Source organism: Neodiprion virginianus, chromosome 6 (genome assembly GCF_021901495.1).
Source record: "Neodiprion virginianus isolate iyNeoVirg1 chromosome 6, iyNeoVirg1.1, whole genome shotgun sequence".
NCBI classification, from domain to species: domain Eukaryota; kingdom Metazoa; phylum Arthropoda; class Insecta; order Hymenoptera; family Diprionidae; genus Neodiprion; species Neodiprion virginianus.
This window is the reverse complement of record NC_060882.1, coordinates 7817252-7834246: the sequence shown is the minus strand read 5'-3', so window position 1 is coordinate 7834246 and position 16995 is coordinate 7817252. Positions and strand designations below refer to the sequence as shown.

The 16995-nt window shown below is 42.2% G+C and overlaps 1 protein-coding gene across 5 annotated transcripts in view; it reads right to left on the bottom strand.

The window, feature by feature from the left end:
* LOC124307620 (uncharacterized) overlaps positions 1 to 16995 on the bottom strand; it is a 142219-nt gene that overhangs the window by 22632 nt on the left and 102592 nt on the right. For all 5 annotated transcript variants that reach the window (XM_046769501.1, XM_046769503.1, XM_046769505.1 and 2 more), the window contains exons 12-14: positions 12434 to 12650; positions 9689 to 9846; positions 6251 to 6396 (exon numbers count right to left, since the gene is read on the bottom strand). In XM_046769501.1, the coding sequence (XP_046625457.1) occupies positions 6251 to 6396; positions 9689 to 9846; positions 12434 to 12650 (521 nt within the window). The remainder of the gene's footprint in view (positions 1 to 6250; positions 6397 to 9688; positions 9847 to 12433; positions 12651 to 16995) is intronic.

The following is a 16995-nucleotide window of genomic DNA, read 5'->3' as shown; positions in this document are numbered from 1 at the left end:
ATTGCGGACATTAGTATTATATTTTCTGGCAACTGTTATGACAATTTGATACTAGGGCAACATCAAATGATGCCAAGACCGTACACGTCTGAAAAAAAAACGAAAAAAAAAAAAAATTCAGTCAACCGAACAAACAGATTTAATATTCAGAAAATGTATTGTCGCCAACTATAACATCATTAAAACAACGACGGCGATTCTGTTACTATCTTCTAGCATTGCGTAACTATGATGAAAAAAAAAAAAAAGAAAACAAGGAATTTTTCCAAGTGGAGGATTTCTTAAAAAATCCGCGTTTTCATCGCATTCAAATATTCACTTAAGAGAAAGGAACGTACCCAGAGAGTATAAGATTATGAACTTCACTTCTATATTTAAAACGAGCGCAACCGCAAGTGGTTTCGAAGGTTCAGGTATTAAACTAAGCCCCGAACGCGTCTCGACGGTGTTCCTATCCCGGAGGAACCGGTACTGCAACTGGACGTAACCGTCCCGTGGATCACCGGCAGTATCTGGAGACCGGAGAGTCCAAGAGGTGTGTTTGGTCCGAATGGTGTAGGTGTAGGTGTCTTGTCTCCTCTCCTCTCCTCCCCTCTTCCCTTGTCCTCGTTTTGTGTCTTTTGTAGAGGGATCGGTTCGCTCCGGCCTCTGCCCTCATCTCTTCTTACTCCCCCGGCAGAGCTTGAGGAACCAGTCCTAGTACCAGGTTGGGAGTCGGGATCGGGCGGTCTGCCAATTGGCCTCGGGAATCCCGAAGGTTTCTTGCGCGGATTTCGTCCCAAATAATTCATCCGAATCTGCGGCATTCCATCCCCATGACGATGGATTAGGTGTACCTACTATCACGTCTCGAGTTTAACCTCGGGGTGCGTTCATGTGCTCGGATAACCGGCCAGCCGCGTCAATGATCGGATAGACGTCTGGCGCATGCACGTTGCTACTTAACCAGCTGTGGTTACCGTACAGTTCTCAGCTGTTTCCATTTTTTTACCATAAATCGAGGAAACAAAAATGTCATATTGCTATGGTTGCGAATTATGAATGAGATGCGTAGCTGTAACTAGAAATTCGAGCAGGTTTTACTGTCATCTTCGATTTTAATCGTCACCTGCGATAGTCAATGAACAAATTTATTTCAAGAGATTTTTTGGTTTCAAAAGTCAAGCTAACTAAACAAACTGATTTAAAGTTGCAATAAGCATAAAATATGATAATTCACGACTTAATCACACTAAGCAGTTACTTTTACATATTTTCTTGCAATTCCAACTATATTTCAATCGTTATTGTAATAATACAACATAAACCAATTTTGCCTATAATTTTCTGTTGACGTAGTAACAATTTAAATTTTTTCCAGCTTACATAATAAATACTTCCGGCCATTGGATGGGATTCACTTACGATTAGATCGGTCTTGTCGTGCCAAAATTCAGATCAATCGCATGTAAATCGACTACTCGCGAATCCTGATTCCGAATATAAATCAAAAGACGCGACTTCGTTGTTTTCCAGTGGAGTACGATCCATCATTGAAATTGGCAAGAAGATCTTTGTTTGTAAAAAAAAATCCTACAACACCGGATTTACATGGCGTATTTCTCTGCTCTGCAAATACCTCGATACAATAATATTTCGATAGAAGTAACGATCACGTTTTCATGCGCGTTTTCAATTTTTCACGAGTTTACTTTTCTTCGCTGTTTGATCTCCGATCCGCCTTCAATATTCCGGAATTGTTCGAGGGCGTTTAAATATCGTCAGGCTCTTCGATCATCCCCGTGTCGTCACTTTTGTTTCTCGTTTCTTCAAACGCGAACCCAATCAGCATAATAACATCGCACGATTGCTTTCGTCTTCTCGTAACACACCCTCCAGTCTTTTATCCGCAAACGGAAAATTTTATTTTCCAATACCGGATTGCCCGCTTACGAGCTTTAATCGGAATTCAATTAAAACGCGTCGGACGGAACGCGGATGCAACGATTTTTTACATGATAATATACATCGAGCTATAAAGTAGCCGCCTGAACTGTTCGCCGCACTTTTCAAACGCGCACACTTTATATTCCAGGCACGATACTGCGGCGAAGAGGAAATTCGGAGAGCTGCAGGACCCGTCCGTTTATATTTGGCATGTCGAGTCCGCGCACGAATTGATCCGTTGATTGGTGCAGGCGAACCGGACTGGCCTGATTGGAGGATAATTAGGCGCCGTGGTTCTTGGCGAAAAAAAAAAAAATAAATAAATAAATAAATAAATTCTAATCACCGTTGTATCACTGCTGGTATTTTTCCGGCTTTTACGTTTCGTTGCAGCGATTTTCCATTTGAGCGACAGAGAATCAGAGACGGATTTGACGATTGTATCAATAAATAATTGTTTTAATTGAGGGTGAATTTCGATCGTTGACAATTCAACCGAGATTATATCGAAAAAATTTCTTTGGCTACGAGTTTTACGATTGTACAAAATACACGTGTACGTAAAAAATCTCGCAAGAACGTAGGTCGAAAGACTCGGGTGATTTTATTTGAATTTATCCGACTCGAAGAGCCATCGAAGAGATAGAAGGAAATTACTTTGGTAACATGCCTCCGATATATCCGTATTTGTATTTTACAATCCTCCGGCGGCTTCACTTGTTACTATCTCATTTTTCTGCCTGTACAAATGTATCTGTATACGTATAACTGTTCCCCTCCTGGGAGCGAAGAAATCAGGAATGGGATCTGAGGCGCTTACGCGGAGCGAACGGGGTTTTGCACGAAAAATCTACGTACATTTCATACAGCAGTCTGTGTATAATAAAGCGTAATATTTTACTCTTTCCGGAATGAGGTCGCAGCGATGTTAAATAAAAGTTATCGCTGTTGATGCATTAAAAAATTAAATTAATTAATGACCAAGGGAGAATAATTTCGACTAATGCCAGAGTTTGGCGGAGGTAGAATCTGTCACCATCATCATCGCAATCCGGAAACCCGCGGGGTAAGAATTATTAACCATACCTGATGGCATATTGTATACAATTTACAGAGGGCCGAAATACGAGCCCAATTTTACATCAAGACCGCAATTATGTGAAGAAAATTAGCCAAATTGAAAAGAACGAGGCTCGTTTACTCCGCCAATTTAATTACAGACCACCAGACTTTCCTTGCGCAATGAAAAAAAAAAAAAAATCGTATTATACTTGATAGTGAAAAACAAAAAATAAATTAAAATTCAACCAAACTCTAGTTTTTGCCGGGGGGTCACGTTTGTGGGAATTTTGAGGTCACGGTTTACGTTGCAGGGCATTTTTAACATCGTTCACGGGGAGACGTGTATTATAAAATATAGCATATGGACATAAGCGGCAAACAGCAACGAATATAAATAGGTACACCCCTTCTCATACCCTGGCATCGTGACAGGCGCAAGAGTTAATACAGTAATTAATGCAGAGTGTACGGTGGTGGAAGGTGTTATGAGACTGGGTGAGTGATGTGGCAGGGTTGACGCATTAATCAACACGCTATACGCGATATACCTGCATCTACATTCTACATATTAGCTGTACACATATATTCGCCAGGCGTTGTGTTACTCCAGAGAATTTAAACTGTATCGCCAATATGATGAACGATTTAAAGAATGCAAAAAAAATTTTTAAACTCGGCGTACTGTAACACGTGCGCAAGTTATTGCCAGTGTCCATTAACGCAATGTTCTTCAACGATTTTCCCCTAGAGACGTGAAATTTCAAGAAATATCTTATCCTCGGTGATATTCGTCAAGCCTTCGCGACTTGATCGTCCCCTCGCAATCTCGTCTCCGTGCAATAATTGCGATTTACTACGGATATAGGTTAATTATCGTTGTCGAATTACTCCGGTTAATTCCAACGATTAGCACAAACGAGATGGATGATCCCCTCGCTGTCTATCGATTCGTCGCACCCACCCACACACGCGTGTATAACACACATCCGTAAGTCAAATAAGAGTAAAGTTCCGTTGAGAATTTTGGGGCAAGTCCAACAGTTCCAAGGTTTTTCTACCATTGTCTCTTCTTTTTTTCCAAACCTGACGAAGTTTGTAACTGTAGTAATAATTTGGTGACTAGCCAACTGTATCGCATTCGAATTGTAGAAGGAGTAGGTACTTGAAGCTTCGTCGATGTTTCTGGACGAAAGTAATTGGAAACGAAATGAAACGAATAAATTTACGGGGTTAAATACCGCGAATGAAGCGTGATTTAGTCGTAGCTTTCAGCAACGCCAGTGTGCGTGGTCTCAACAATTTTGGAAACGTGATTTAAATTGATTAGTCCACCAACGAAAGCAGCCTACATAGCCGAATTCCGCTGTACCGAAGTTCAGGTATGTATGTACGTACATTGTACCTACGTACGTACTAAAATACACGTAGAGCAATGGTGGAAATGCGTTGTTAAGGACAAGTATAACAATTACCGGGACACTAGTTACTGTAACTATTTCAGCAGAGTTTAGCGGCAGTGCAGTACCAGCGGACAATTATCACCGCTCTACTATATATTCAAAGCAGGCACAAGAGAGCTGTTAATGAAACTGCGCAAGATGCAAATCTTTCTAATTAATAATTAACGTTCTTCGATACTTTCAGACCCCAAACTCCTTCGATAAAAATATCAAACCCAACGAAACGAAACGAAACGATACTCGTGCCTGACCAATTATCATCGTCAAACGTTTGTCACCGGAAATTCCGATCACTTTATCCAGTCATCGGTGCGTTGTATAGTCCAAGTACAATAAAGAAAAAGTAAAAGAAAACATACACACACACACACACTCACACACGCGCACAAGTGTAAAATTGCTGCTGGCGGAGCCTTAATATTTATCCAAGCATGTAAAAACGTTGAGTTCCTTTATCGTTAGTCGCAATTGCTCAGGCAGGTCGAAACGTAATTCCGCTTTGCATTTGGCAACTGTGCGGCAGCATAACTAGTTAAGAATAGTGTATTTATCCGTGCCCTTTTTTCTCTTCGTTTTTCTTTATCTCTGTCTTCCGTGAAACGGTTTGTTCTACACAATTGGCGGAAGTCGAGTGCTGCTCGGGTTGCGTCCGGTGCATGGCGTGTTTCGTGTGCTTCAATATTTTACAATTTTACAATCGACGTTGACGCGTGTGTTATACCAAATGCGCTGGATCGTGTTTAATATCGTTGAAAGTTAATTTCAATATCCCGCTATCGGTTCAGCCCGCAGCAAATCTCTCTCTCTCTCTCTTTCTCACTTTTTATCCCTACCACTCGTTCCGCTCTAATTTCTCAATTTGAAACAGAACTTGTCGGTCTGAAGTATACCTACTCGTCGGTTTTTCCGCCAATGAGTAATGACGAAAAGCTTTCGAAGGTGATTGGAACTTAATTGGAAACAGATGAATCCTCTCTGAATATTCGAATCGTTCGTTTTTCGAAATAGCGATTAGATAATCAACGATTTTCACACGGTGTGGAAAAATAAATCTGCAGCTAGATCGTTTCATCTCTACTTCTTCCACGTCCTCGCTTGTATGTAAAATCTGTTTTACATAAGCTTGAAGTCTCATATTCGGATTTAATAATTGTAAAATAAGAAATAAAGAACACCCTACGTGATACAAGACTGAAATAACGAATTCCATGATCTCGTAAAGAGAGAGAAAAAAACCAAAACATTTTCAGATCTGTTGGTGCTCAGAAATTTCAGCTCTACCACGATTTACACGTGTAATTATCGCAGGGTGAAATTTGAACACAATATATGGTCTCCGGGCAATACGACTCATGCGCGGTAACATATTTAACACGAGGGTTACGTAACCCAGTTGATTATTAATTAAACAGACTTCTAGTCGATTAAGCCTGTAATACATGGGTTATTGCACGTGGTACATGCAGTATACCTATAATGGAACATAACAGCCGCTGGCATCGCGCCTCTTTAATGTTGTAAGGAAACCCTACGTTTTGACGCGAGGATTAACAGCTCGGCTTGAATTACCATGGGTAGGTACGTAAGTAGGTAGATGCATGCATATGGCGATAAATGGATATCGATACACCGACGCGTGTAACGACGATATAATTCGGCGCAAAGGGAATCAATCTGAGACAATTTGACAGAGTTTAAACGAAACATAAATGATTGACGGCATAATTTCGTACACGACTTTATATTACGACGTTTTAATACGCCGACGGATATTGTTATCCCGAAGCTTTGAGGAGACTCACCCTTTTGTTCAGAAGCTCATTGTTGTCCCGATTGTTGGCACTGCAATGGTTTTGCCTGCCGTGACCATTTACGTCGACACTGCTTCCGCCCCCCCGTTCAATTCTCTCGATATCTCGACCGACAGGACTGCCGATTGTTCGCTCGCCTGGAAATATTCGTTCGAAATCAAATTGTTAAATACACTTTTGGAGTTTCGGTGACGAATGAAAAAAGAAAGTGGATAAAAATTACAATACACAAACACGAACGTATTGTCAACAATCCCTTTAACTGGGAAACAGAGATAACGGATTAAAAAAGTATCGCTCAGGCAGATTCGGTCACGACAAAGATTGATTTGTAAATGGGAAGATAATCAAGCAAGGCAATTTGTGCGTACTTTCGGTATTTTATTAACCGGATTTCAATTGCCGAAACAGACGATCGTAAAATTGTTGCGCAATTTATTCCAGCTGCTAGGAATCTCGTAGATTTTTCAACAAGTGAGAAGAAGACACGAAGATTTATCGGGTGCGTAGTTGTTATCAAGATTTGTTATTGGTCTTGCGCGTGTTTTGCATGCTCGACTTATCGCAACTTACGAAAGAATAAATAAGATCAGCACGTTTAAACCTCAAGTCAAGTTGACTCAAGCTGCAGGGTTGAGTTAACTCGTAAACACTCCGTCGACGAGATCCGTACATACCCGTGTAAGTGTAACACTGGATATACAGAAGAAGACGAAAAGGATTGTTTGATCGTAACGTAAAGTTATTCCGCGAGTTGGAGTAACAAAAGTTTGAACCGTGATCAACCCCTCATATCGCGATGGGGTAGAAGGATCGAAACTTTTGGAATTAGATGATTTGGACAAAGACAATTGCGAGCAAAGCGATTAAATTTCATGACATTGAGAACAAGGTGTAAAACAAGAAGCGTCGAGGATCACGCTCGTAGGAGGTGCACCTATGAAATTTAATAGGATTTATTCGAAACTTGGTTTCCCGCCATCGCCGCACGGCAGTTTTAAAATCGAGTAATACCGACAGAGGGATGCGTGAAACGTGGCAAGAGGACGCGGAAACAAGGGGTGACATCAATGGAAAATGTCGGTATTTTCACGGTTAATAGGTTAAAGTCGTTCGTCGAAGAGAAATCCGCGAAATCAACGAGGCGATTCGCAAGGTCTCTTGCCTAAAGCCATAATGGCTCGCATGCCAAAGGCAGTTCAACTGCAAACAATGAATTATTCATCGTTTCTCCGGCTCCTGCGCCGGTCGGAGCAGCTTTTGGTTCATGTACCTTGAACCAGCGAGCGGCGAGGTCGCTGTCGCGACTAAAACCCTACCGGAATTCATCTGTCCTTACCTTCCTTTCCATACGGTAAACAAGGAGCGTCCAAAGAGCACCCTAACGTTACGGTAGGGTACGAAGCGAATGAATTCACTGGCTCCGCATTGCCTTTCCATTATTCCAGAGCCAACCTGCGCCGCGGTGACATACGTCCCGCAGTTCTTCTTTCTTGCCCTTTGAATAATTAAACCCGACACGCGACTTACGTCCGAAACCCCGAGAGGTTCCCAAGGTGGTACAGGGACCAGAAACTTAGTCCTCCGGACCTGCTGCGGAGGCGGTTATTATCAGAGTTTAAATTTCGTGGAAGGGAGTTTCGATTCCGAACTCTGGAGCTCCGTTTCCTCTGCGCCCGTGTCACCCACGTAGCCTCGCGTAATTATTAACCCCGTTTACAGATCAACAAATTTGACCATTATAGTCAGTTGCATTCTGCAGAGTTTGCGCTTGGCAAACAGAGACCTAGGGCCGAATCAAGGCTCGTCGTCGTCGCGTCTGCACTGTGAGATGGTTGTGAAATTCTGATCGCAAATACCGTGCGATTTGCTATTTCATCTGCCGGTGTGTGAAAGCATGAGGCATAAACTGATTTGGTGCTCTGTCGAATAATCCAATATATAATGGTATAAGGACGTAGACGCCAAAAAGGTGAATTCGTTACGAAAGTACCGAAAACGCATATCTACACTAAAATGAGCCGAAAAAATAAATACAGGTAAGAGGACTTATGTTTTGTGGATACGCCATTTCAACGTAAAAATATATTTTTATTCGTCAAATTTATAATTGGTATACGGTCGCATCCGCCATTTTTGTGCTTTCATCATAAACGATGCAGGAACGTTCGAAACGTGAAGATTTATCGATGACGGGAGAATATTAAAAAATTTTAATTTCCTCAAAAAATGATAACGAACGTAACACGGTATATGGTCGTATGTGGGCACAGGCGAGATTACACCATAAATGTACGTGATTATTTTTCATAAAGTTCGCGATGAAAGGGCGTAACCGTCAGTACTTACGACCTTGTACCGTTAATTGATACATTTTTTAATTGCAACGTTTTCGAATGTATCCCCATGTCTTTCCCGTAAATATAAAGGGGAGAAAAACACGTCGCTTTACCTTTACGCGTGGTGAAAGGTCGTATAATGGCGCATATGTCCGTAAAACCATAAACACGCGATATATATTACAGGTATAGTAATCAGTAGTGGACACCCTTATAGACAAACTTCTGTTTAACTCGTTACTACCGTCAAATATAACGTTAATTGTTGAAAAATCCGATCGGTACGATGTACCGTAGAATTGACCGAATTACCGTAAAAACACAAACCGTTTGCGCGCAAAGTTTAATCGCGTGTCATAATCGTTGCGTCTTCTGAAAAAGTATGCGGAGAACGCGACGTTACCTGCAGTCCAGCACGCGGTGAGTGATTATCGGTGATGGAAAACGGCGACGAGGAGAAAGAGGGAATACGTGACTTCAACTCGACAACCGGACATGCTGCCTTTGTGCTGGCAGAAGGCAAAGGGAAAACTTAGGGTAAATTAATCCGATGGTATCTCTGTCGCTATTCGTGCGACGACAATGCACAATCAGAACTAGGTATTATAATAATCTGGACCGTTGCAGCGAGTTTCACGACGGTATAACGCAGTGAATGCACACCGAGAAGTACACCTGTACCTTCGCGGGAAGTTCGTTTGGAAACAATAGGAAATCCCAGGGTAGTAGATTGAACCCCGACCTTCGCTACTCTGCGATTCGAATCACGTACGAAGCAAGGAAGGTTAGAGATACCCGGTGAGATTGGGATTGGGATTCGGAAAAGCTCGAACAACAGCTCGGTACGAAACCTGTTGGAATCTTCAACCCGCAGCGCGTTAACGGTCGAAACTGTTCATGTTTGAAAGACGAAAAGAAAAGTAAAAAAATGCAACGATCACGGTGTACATCGGTCACTGATCAACGTGCCTTTTCGCACCATTTGGAGAAGGGTCGCGCCTGCGGCACAGTTGGGATCAAGATCAGGAACGGGCGAAACGGGCCTCTAATTTTAACCGCGCACCATCTGTAAAACGAGTAAAGTACTTGCTTGGACTGCGCGAATGGGACTCGCTCTCGTTCGGACTGGAAACCCTGTGTCCATTGGGGGAAATAACCCTCAAGGGTCCGGCCATCCTGCGCTGAGCGGACTGGTCCTGGTGCTGCTGCTTCAACTGGCCGTTTCCTGGCGACGTGATTCTCGCCTCCCTGTAACAAGCGTCACAAACAAACTGGCGTTGATTCAATTTATACAATAACAGTACCCGACCGAGTCACCTTCAACGCGGATCCACCAGCCTCCAAGCGTCGAGCTGTTATTTAGCCAGTTATACGCCAATCCGACTCTCAATTGAAACACCACAGCCGGCAGCTGCCTTCAAACTCTCCGTGTCATGGTTAATAAAATTTATTCGAAGCACTCGGGACGCGGTAACGATCTCGGATGTTGTTTCTGATCTCCGGCAATGGAACGACGACGTACAAAGAAGAAGGCGAAGAAGAAAAAAAAAATTTGGTGCCTTGTTGTTCAATTAATACGTCTCTTATTCTCCTTAAGAAGACGCTAGTTACATTACGTATCGTGAGAAAGAAATTCCCCCGAGAAATTTCACATTCCGCGAAATGATCCGTTCGGTCGATGATGCTGTTTATTTATTTCTGTACAAGGTACACTTCTGCGGGGAAAAAATTATGCTGAATCCGTGTAATATGTACAGCGGGCGTAATATTTATTTGTCAAAACTTTTAGACGCGGGATTTTTGTCTCCCACTGCAGATTTCAGCACTGGTTGGATCTCGTCCAATTCAACGAACGGACGAACGTACCGAAAAGCTAAAATAAACGAACCCACCTCGAGTGCAATTCTGGCTCAGACTCTGCAGGACAATCAAATTAAGCACTTGTTTTAATTTTCATTACTTCCGTATCTCGGAATTCTAATTACGTTAAGAGACAGCAAAAAAAAAAAAAAAATACATCCGGGTATTGTAGCTTGATCAACTTTGGACAACCGTAAGGATCAAAATCTATAACAAATTTAAAAAAAGTTTTTCAAAGACTTTGGGAACGTTGAGCTCATACGACGTGAAATAATTGGAATAAAAGTTGAAATTACATACGAATATTCCAACAATCGTAATTTTATTTTTCGCTTTAATGACTACGAACGCGAATAAAATTGCTGGGATGTCAGATAATTTCGCCGTTCAAAGGGTTGATTAATTCGCCCCGGGCCGGTCGGATTGAATATTGAAATAAACGAATTGGCTCTGAAGACAGAATCGATTGAATTCTATAGCGGCGATACACCGAGTCGAAAAACGTACGCAGAGCGAATAAAGGGTGGGGAAAAATGTACAAAAAAGACACTTTTATCACAGGAACACGATGTGCAGCGTGAGCTCAAACTTTTATCGACCATTACAATGCTTCTTGTTCGGCTTTGTCAGTTTCCCTGGCTTATACCTATACTCGATATTCGGCTAGACGAAAATCGCCCCAGGGGGTTTTCCTCCGTTACAGGTTATATCTAAAACCTACCGCAACCCCGGGATCCCGCCCTCTTTAACTGCCGTATAAAACCCGTTAATACTCGGCAGAAGTTTAACCTACCCTCGCAACTCCGATTATACCAGTAAGCATTTTGAATTCTCCGGTGTTTATTGCCGAGCTTAAAGCTGAGAACGGGAGTAAAACAACTTATTGTTAGACAAACGAGGAAAATCCACATTTTTGTTAGCGATGTTGCCGTCATTTATTTTTTTGGCTCCTTACAGGAATAACTCTATTTCTCGACTAGACACATGTTACATCTTTCCTCGACAACAAATGATGGAGAAAACTGATCCAAGGGTTTCGACAAGGAGACTGAATGTAAATGTGTTTCAAAAAATTACGTCAATCGAAGAACAAATATATTTTCGTTAACAAAACAATAAGGGAGTTTATAGAAGTGGACTGTGGATAAATAATGAATTATCATAAAAAAAAAAAAAAAACAGGTGTAAAAGTATTCTAGTCGAAATATCAAGTGTAGGTATAAGACTTTTTTCTAAGTTCACGAAATTCTTCAAATGATGCACATTCTCGAAGTCAAAAGTTGAGAAAACAGAAAACAAACGTTTGAAAAATTTATTTCGATGCATATTACGTACGAAAAAAAGTTTGGTGTCCTCACCAAACGTGGCGATCAAATACGGGGACAGAAATGTTTTGTTACTTCAAATAAATGTGTTTTCACTTGACGATACAATATTTTGTTCGTACAATTTTTTTGTTGCATCAGACAACATTTATTTGAATCGAACAAATATTTTTCTCGCCATACATGACAAATTCAATGAATCCTTTTCTCTGTGTGCGGATAACTGTTTCTAACAAAATTTGTCAGGTAATATTTGGGGACTTTTATGGTGAAAGAAAATGAATCCACGAACGTTAGAATACGACAGAAATCACCAGCTTTTGATAATTGTGAACGGTTACTGTTGTAAAATCGTTTCTCAAATTGTTGACACCTCAGGTTTTTTTGCCAAGCAAATTTTCTCACATTAATTTCCAATCCACAGCAGAGATGTTGTCTGATTAGCCCTAACATTGCCGGAGGTCTTTCCTTCAACGATTTTACCACTTTTTCTTCTACCGTACAACTCGTGCTTGCCTCAGGAGGTCACAAGATTGTGGCAACGACGTTGCGCTCGCGATTTGCGACCAAGATGGCTAACCCTCCTCGACTCCTTATCAATTACCCAAAACTCTGTAGTATTAATCTCGAGTATCGGAGGATACACTCACCCGCCAGAGGTGATCCTGATATCGGCTAGGCTAGCGGCGGCGGTACGTTCTAACGGGCGGGTGACCGGAAGTGTCGTTTGCTGAACCGGATGCGCCGGGTGGTGCGCGTTTCCTCGTGGAAGAGGAGGCTGCGTCAGCGTTCTCTGGGGTAGCTGAGACGTGCTGATGGCTCTGGGTGGCAGGGGGTCTCGTCCGATCACCGATCCCGACCCGGAGGCTGAAATAAAACCAATAATTAGGCCCCGGTTAACGCCCGGAATAAACGAGATAACTCGGTCATTCACCTCGAGTTATCAATCAATTCGTGATCCAACCACGGTAATAATAAGGGAGAATAATAAAAATCACGTGAGCACATTTTACTCCGTGCTCTGTCGAATACGATCATTAAGTCGTTGATTAAATCACTCGCTCTCTTTCTCTTCTTTAGTCGCAGGCTTCGCGAAATTGACTCGTTCTCGACTACGCGAAAAATAGAGGAAATGAAATACGAGAAAATAAAATAAGATCCTCGAGGCTGAGCGCACGGTTGAAACGACGAGGCCGAGGGGACATGGACACAATGGACGGCACTCTATGGGCAGGTATCGAGCCGCTGACGTGATCGAGAAAACATTTTCTTCTTATCGGGCGTTATATTGGCGGCGGTGCTGCAAAGTCCCGCCGGAGACGTTTTTTCACCGAAGAATTGTAAAGCGAGTTTTCGCAAGAGCGAAGGTATACGCGAGAAATTTTTTTTCACCCTCGTAGAGACGCGCGAGGATCGCGTTGCAGCCGCTGATGAAGCGTGATGAATAAACTGTTGGATATATATATTTTATCTCACTTTGTTTTATTGTTTTTTATCCTACACGCAAAACTCTTATACCTACGTTATTTTGATGGGGCGTGATCTAATTTGGTTCGAAAAGTTTGATTTATGCTTGTAATTCTGGGGGAATATACATCTCATGGGTGCGGATCATGGTTTAACGAAAGTTACAGGGTACAAGGAGCAGCTCCGGAGATAAGAAGACGACAGAATTAAGAGGCTCGGGAGCCATCAAACTCGAAAGTTTATCCAATAAACAGCGGGGGGGCTGGGTGAAAAAAGTTTTCTAGGCTTTGCAGGCGCGGTAGATTTTTTATAACTGACAAAAAGTTTCACTCTTCGTGACAGGTTTATCGTCGGTCACGAGTTCGGTGACGATATTTAATCCGATAAGTTCCTTCTTATATATACATGTACATGTATACATCCACATTGCACACGTTATACGTATACCTGTATAACCGACACTTTCAGCCATATCAATTAAGGGGATAAGCGGAAAAGTACGATTATCCGATGTAAACGATAAAAACTTTACCGAGTGCCGCTTTCGAATGATTTGAAAATCGACCAAGCAGGTATATCCATGCTTTCGATAATAAAATTGGCAAAGAAGATATAAGAAGAAGAGTAATAAAATGACGATTCACACTCTTTTTTTTTTTTAAACAATTAGCCAACTTTTCTCTCCATATACAATAGTCGTGAGATAAGTTTATTCGCTCCGTTTTTATTCCGGCAATAAAAAAGAAGTTACAATAAAAGTGTAAAAAGTTTAACCCATCCGCTCGACGTCGTACAACGCTCACTTTGTTTACTTCTTTCGTAATATTTCCGATACGGTGTGCTAAAAGAGAGGATCTTAAGGCAAATTGGTATAATTTTCCCCGTGTGGCAATGAAATTTTTCTAATTAACAGTGCGATGTGGAGAGCTGGCATTTTAACCGATCTTCAAGATAAACGGAGTTTCTAACGAAACGATCCACGCGCGCCGCAGAGAAAGGAAAAGTAATCGATCCGCAATTACGGTCAATTTCTGTTCCGTCGCCGTGGATAATCCGACGTGATCCGGGTTTCGTGGCCTACGAGGAGCGTAACGCTGGTATACAGGGTAATATTCCATTGGATGTCAGAACAGCGACGGTTATTTGGCTCAATTCAATCAGAGTGAGAGCACGAGCCCGATCGATCGACGGCGTGTGCCGAGGATTCGCGTCACGCGATCTCATTCGCCAAAGAACTCCGAGACACATGGACGCGGAGACGCAGACATGCAGAGGGTGAAAACCGGCCGAGGAATACCTCGGAAACGTCGAGCGAACACGCGAGAGCTTTCGCCAGCGGAAATAACAGCAATTGCAGGCGGGAACGCATGCTGTGAAAAATAGATGCACGAGCCGCGAAGACGTTTGACAAGTTTCTTCGGCAATTCTCACAGCGGCGACATGCCTCTATTCTGCAATATCGAGTTTGGTTTGTCGGAAGGGAATACACGCGGAGGTTCCGCAACGCGGAGAGCAGATTCTGTTGGACCGTTTGATATTGCAGCGGTAAAGGCGATGGGCAAGAGGAGAACTTACTGCGTCATGGAAGGGAGCTTATGGCAATTTCCGTTTCATCCGCCGAATGAATTCAACGGTGGCCTTAAACCGATTACCGGAAGTTCGAAGGACCGAGAGAAGTCCATCCTCTCTCAGGGATCGGCTCGGAAACAACGGAGATCGATTCTGCGGCGCGTAAAGCGAAGCCATATTTCTGGGTGATGCGAAATTCAGGATCAAATTCGAACGACCAAACGACGTAAGCTACGAAGATTCTCTTTAAACGTAATGGAATTGTAAAGGAAACGTTGGATATCGATGCTTTGCTTGAAATCGTTTCGAAATTGTTAAAAATCTAGTAGATTCGTTTCATTTCAATCTACGATCGACGATTTTATTCAGAATACCATTTTCTGAAAAGCCGCTGAGAGATTTTTTTTTTCTTGTCAATTACAATCAATATCGGGGCAGCGGTGCAAAATTAAATATTCAACGATACCAAAGTGATAAAAAGTAATATGTTTTCACGGACTCGGTAGAAAACAGTTTTCCGAATAAAATTCAAAATGAAGCCTCGGCATTCAAGAATTTCTTTACATAACCAGTATTTTTTTTTGGAATATCCTCTTAGGTTACGAATATAAAAACTCGCTAAATAGCTAATTCGCGACAAGCCCTCTAATAAAATCGACGAAAAGTATCGATAATTCTTGGCCGGTCAATTTCCTTAATTATAATCATCTGAAAACTTGACCCTCTGATAATTCGAACCACGCAGTCCGACGTGATTGGGCACAATGGTCGGCCTGAGTTTCGACCAATCAGAATCTCTACCCGCACCGCGAACGCCATTCAGCCGGACTAAGAGTCCGATTCGGTAGCAAATTAACACGTGTCAGTTATCAAGCCGTCCAACAATCCAAAGGGTGAACCTGAATATTCAAGCCGTGGCGAAGGACGGGTTTAAAGAAAGGGTTTTCGCCCAGTCACCTACCAACTTCAGCCCTTCGTCCCCCTTTCCTCCTTTCCTTCCCCCTGGACGACGCGACGTCGCGTTCCTCGCCTCCCTTTGCGTAAGTAATTCCATTCGCTTTGCAGGAGGAGGATCCTTCGAGGGATTATTTTACATGCAAATGACCCGCGAATTTCGCGAAGGAGAAGGAGGAGGAGGAGGAGGGTGAACGCAACGACCCTTCTCCACTTCACCGCCTGTCCCTTACATTCTCAACTCTTAAGAACCCCCGATTGCCTTCCTAATAATTCCTTTCATTTTTTCTGCACCGAGAGCAAAGCGAGAAAGAAGAGCATATTTCCTTTTCAATCGTAGATATACGTTTATCATTGATTTCTTATTTACTCCGCATCCACATTCTTACGACGGCGGCTCGGTTATTGGTTTTTTTTTTTTTTTTTTTTCTTTTTCATATTGCTCTCGGCGGATAAGGAAAAGGGGATATTTATAGCCGAGTGACCACTGGCCGCATTTTTTTCTACATTTAAGGTTCTTGAACTCCCGACGATTGTTGTACAGGGGATTCTAATATACCGCTGTACGATAGCTGCCGTAACGTGTGTTCAGATTGCGAACACAATGCGATTACAATTTGTCGCTTTTGCGGTTCTGGAACGTGTCGACATTTAACGATAATTGGGTAAACGGAAAAGAGAAATGATGCAATAAACCGACGGTTGAGTGAAAAAACTGTTTCAACGATAATAAGTTAACAAGCAAATTCGCTGTCAGTGACAAGTATTTTAAAACTTGACAACTATACTTTTCACAGTTCGTAATTACCTAGACAGACGAATTACGCAATTTACAGATCTTACGTAAAGAAATTTTTCCAATTTCTGTTATACTGTTAAAAAAATATCAATTTTCAACAATGCAATTTTGTTCAACGGTCCAGTTTCATTTTTGCATTTTCTCCGGAGCTTGCAAAGTTGGAAAACGGTTGTCACGCCATATATCTCCTGAGCCGATGCACGTAGGGAAATCGGATGAAAACTGAAAAGGCAGAGAAGTTTGGGGATAGAGGAACGGAAGAGGTGCTGGAGAAGATTGAATTGAAACTGATTGTGAGTGTCAGGGGCAGAGCAATACCGAGATCCGTATAGCGAGGGCACAAGGACGAAGTTTAAAAGATGAAAAAGTAGAGTCGCGGAGGAGGAAGCGCTCTTAGCAATGAAAGGGTTAATAATCGATAAA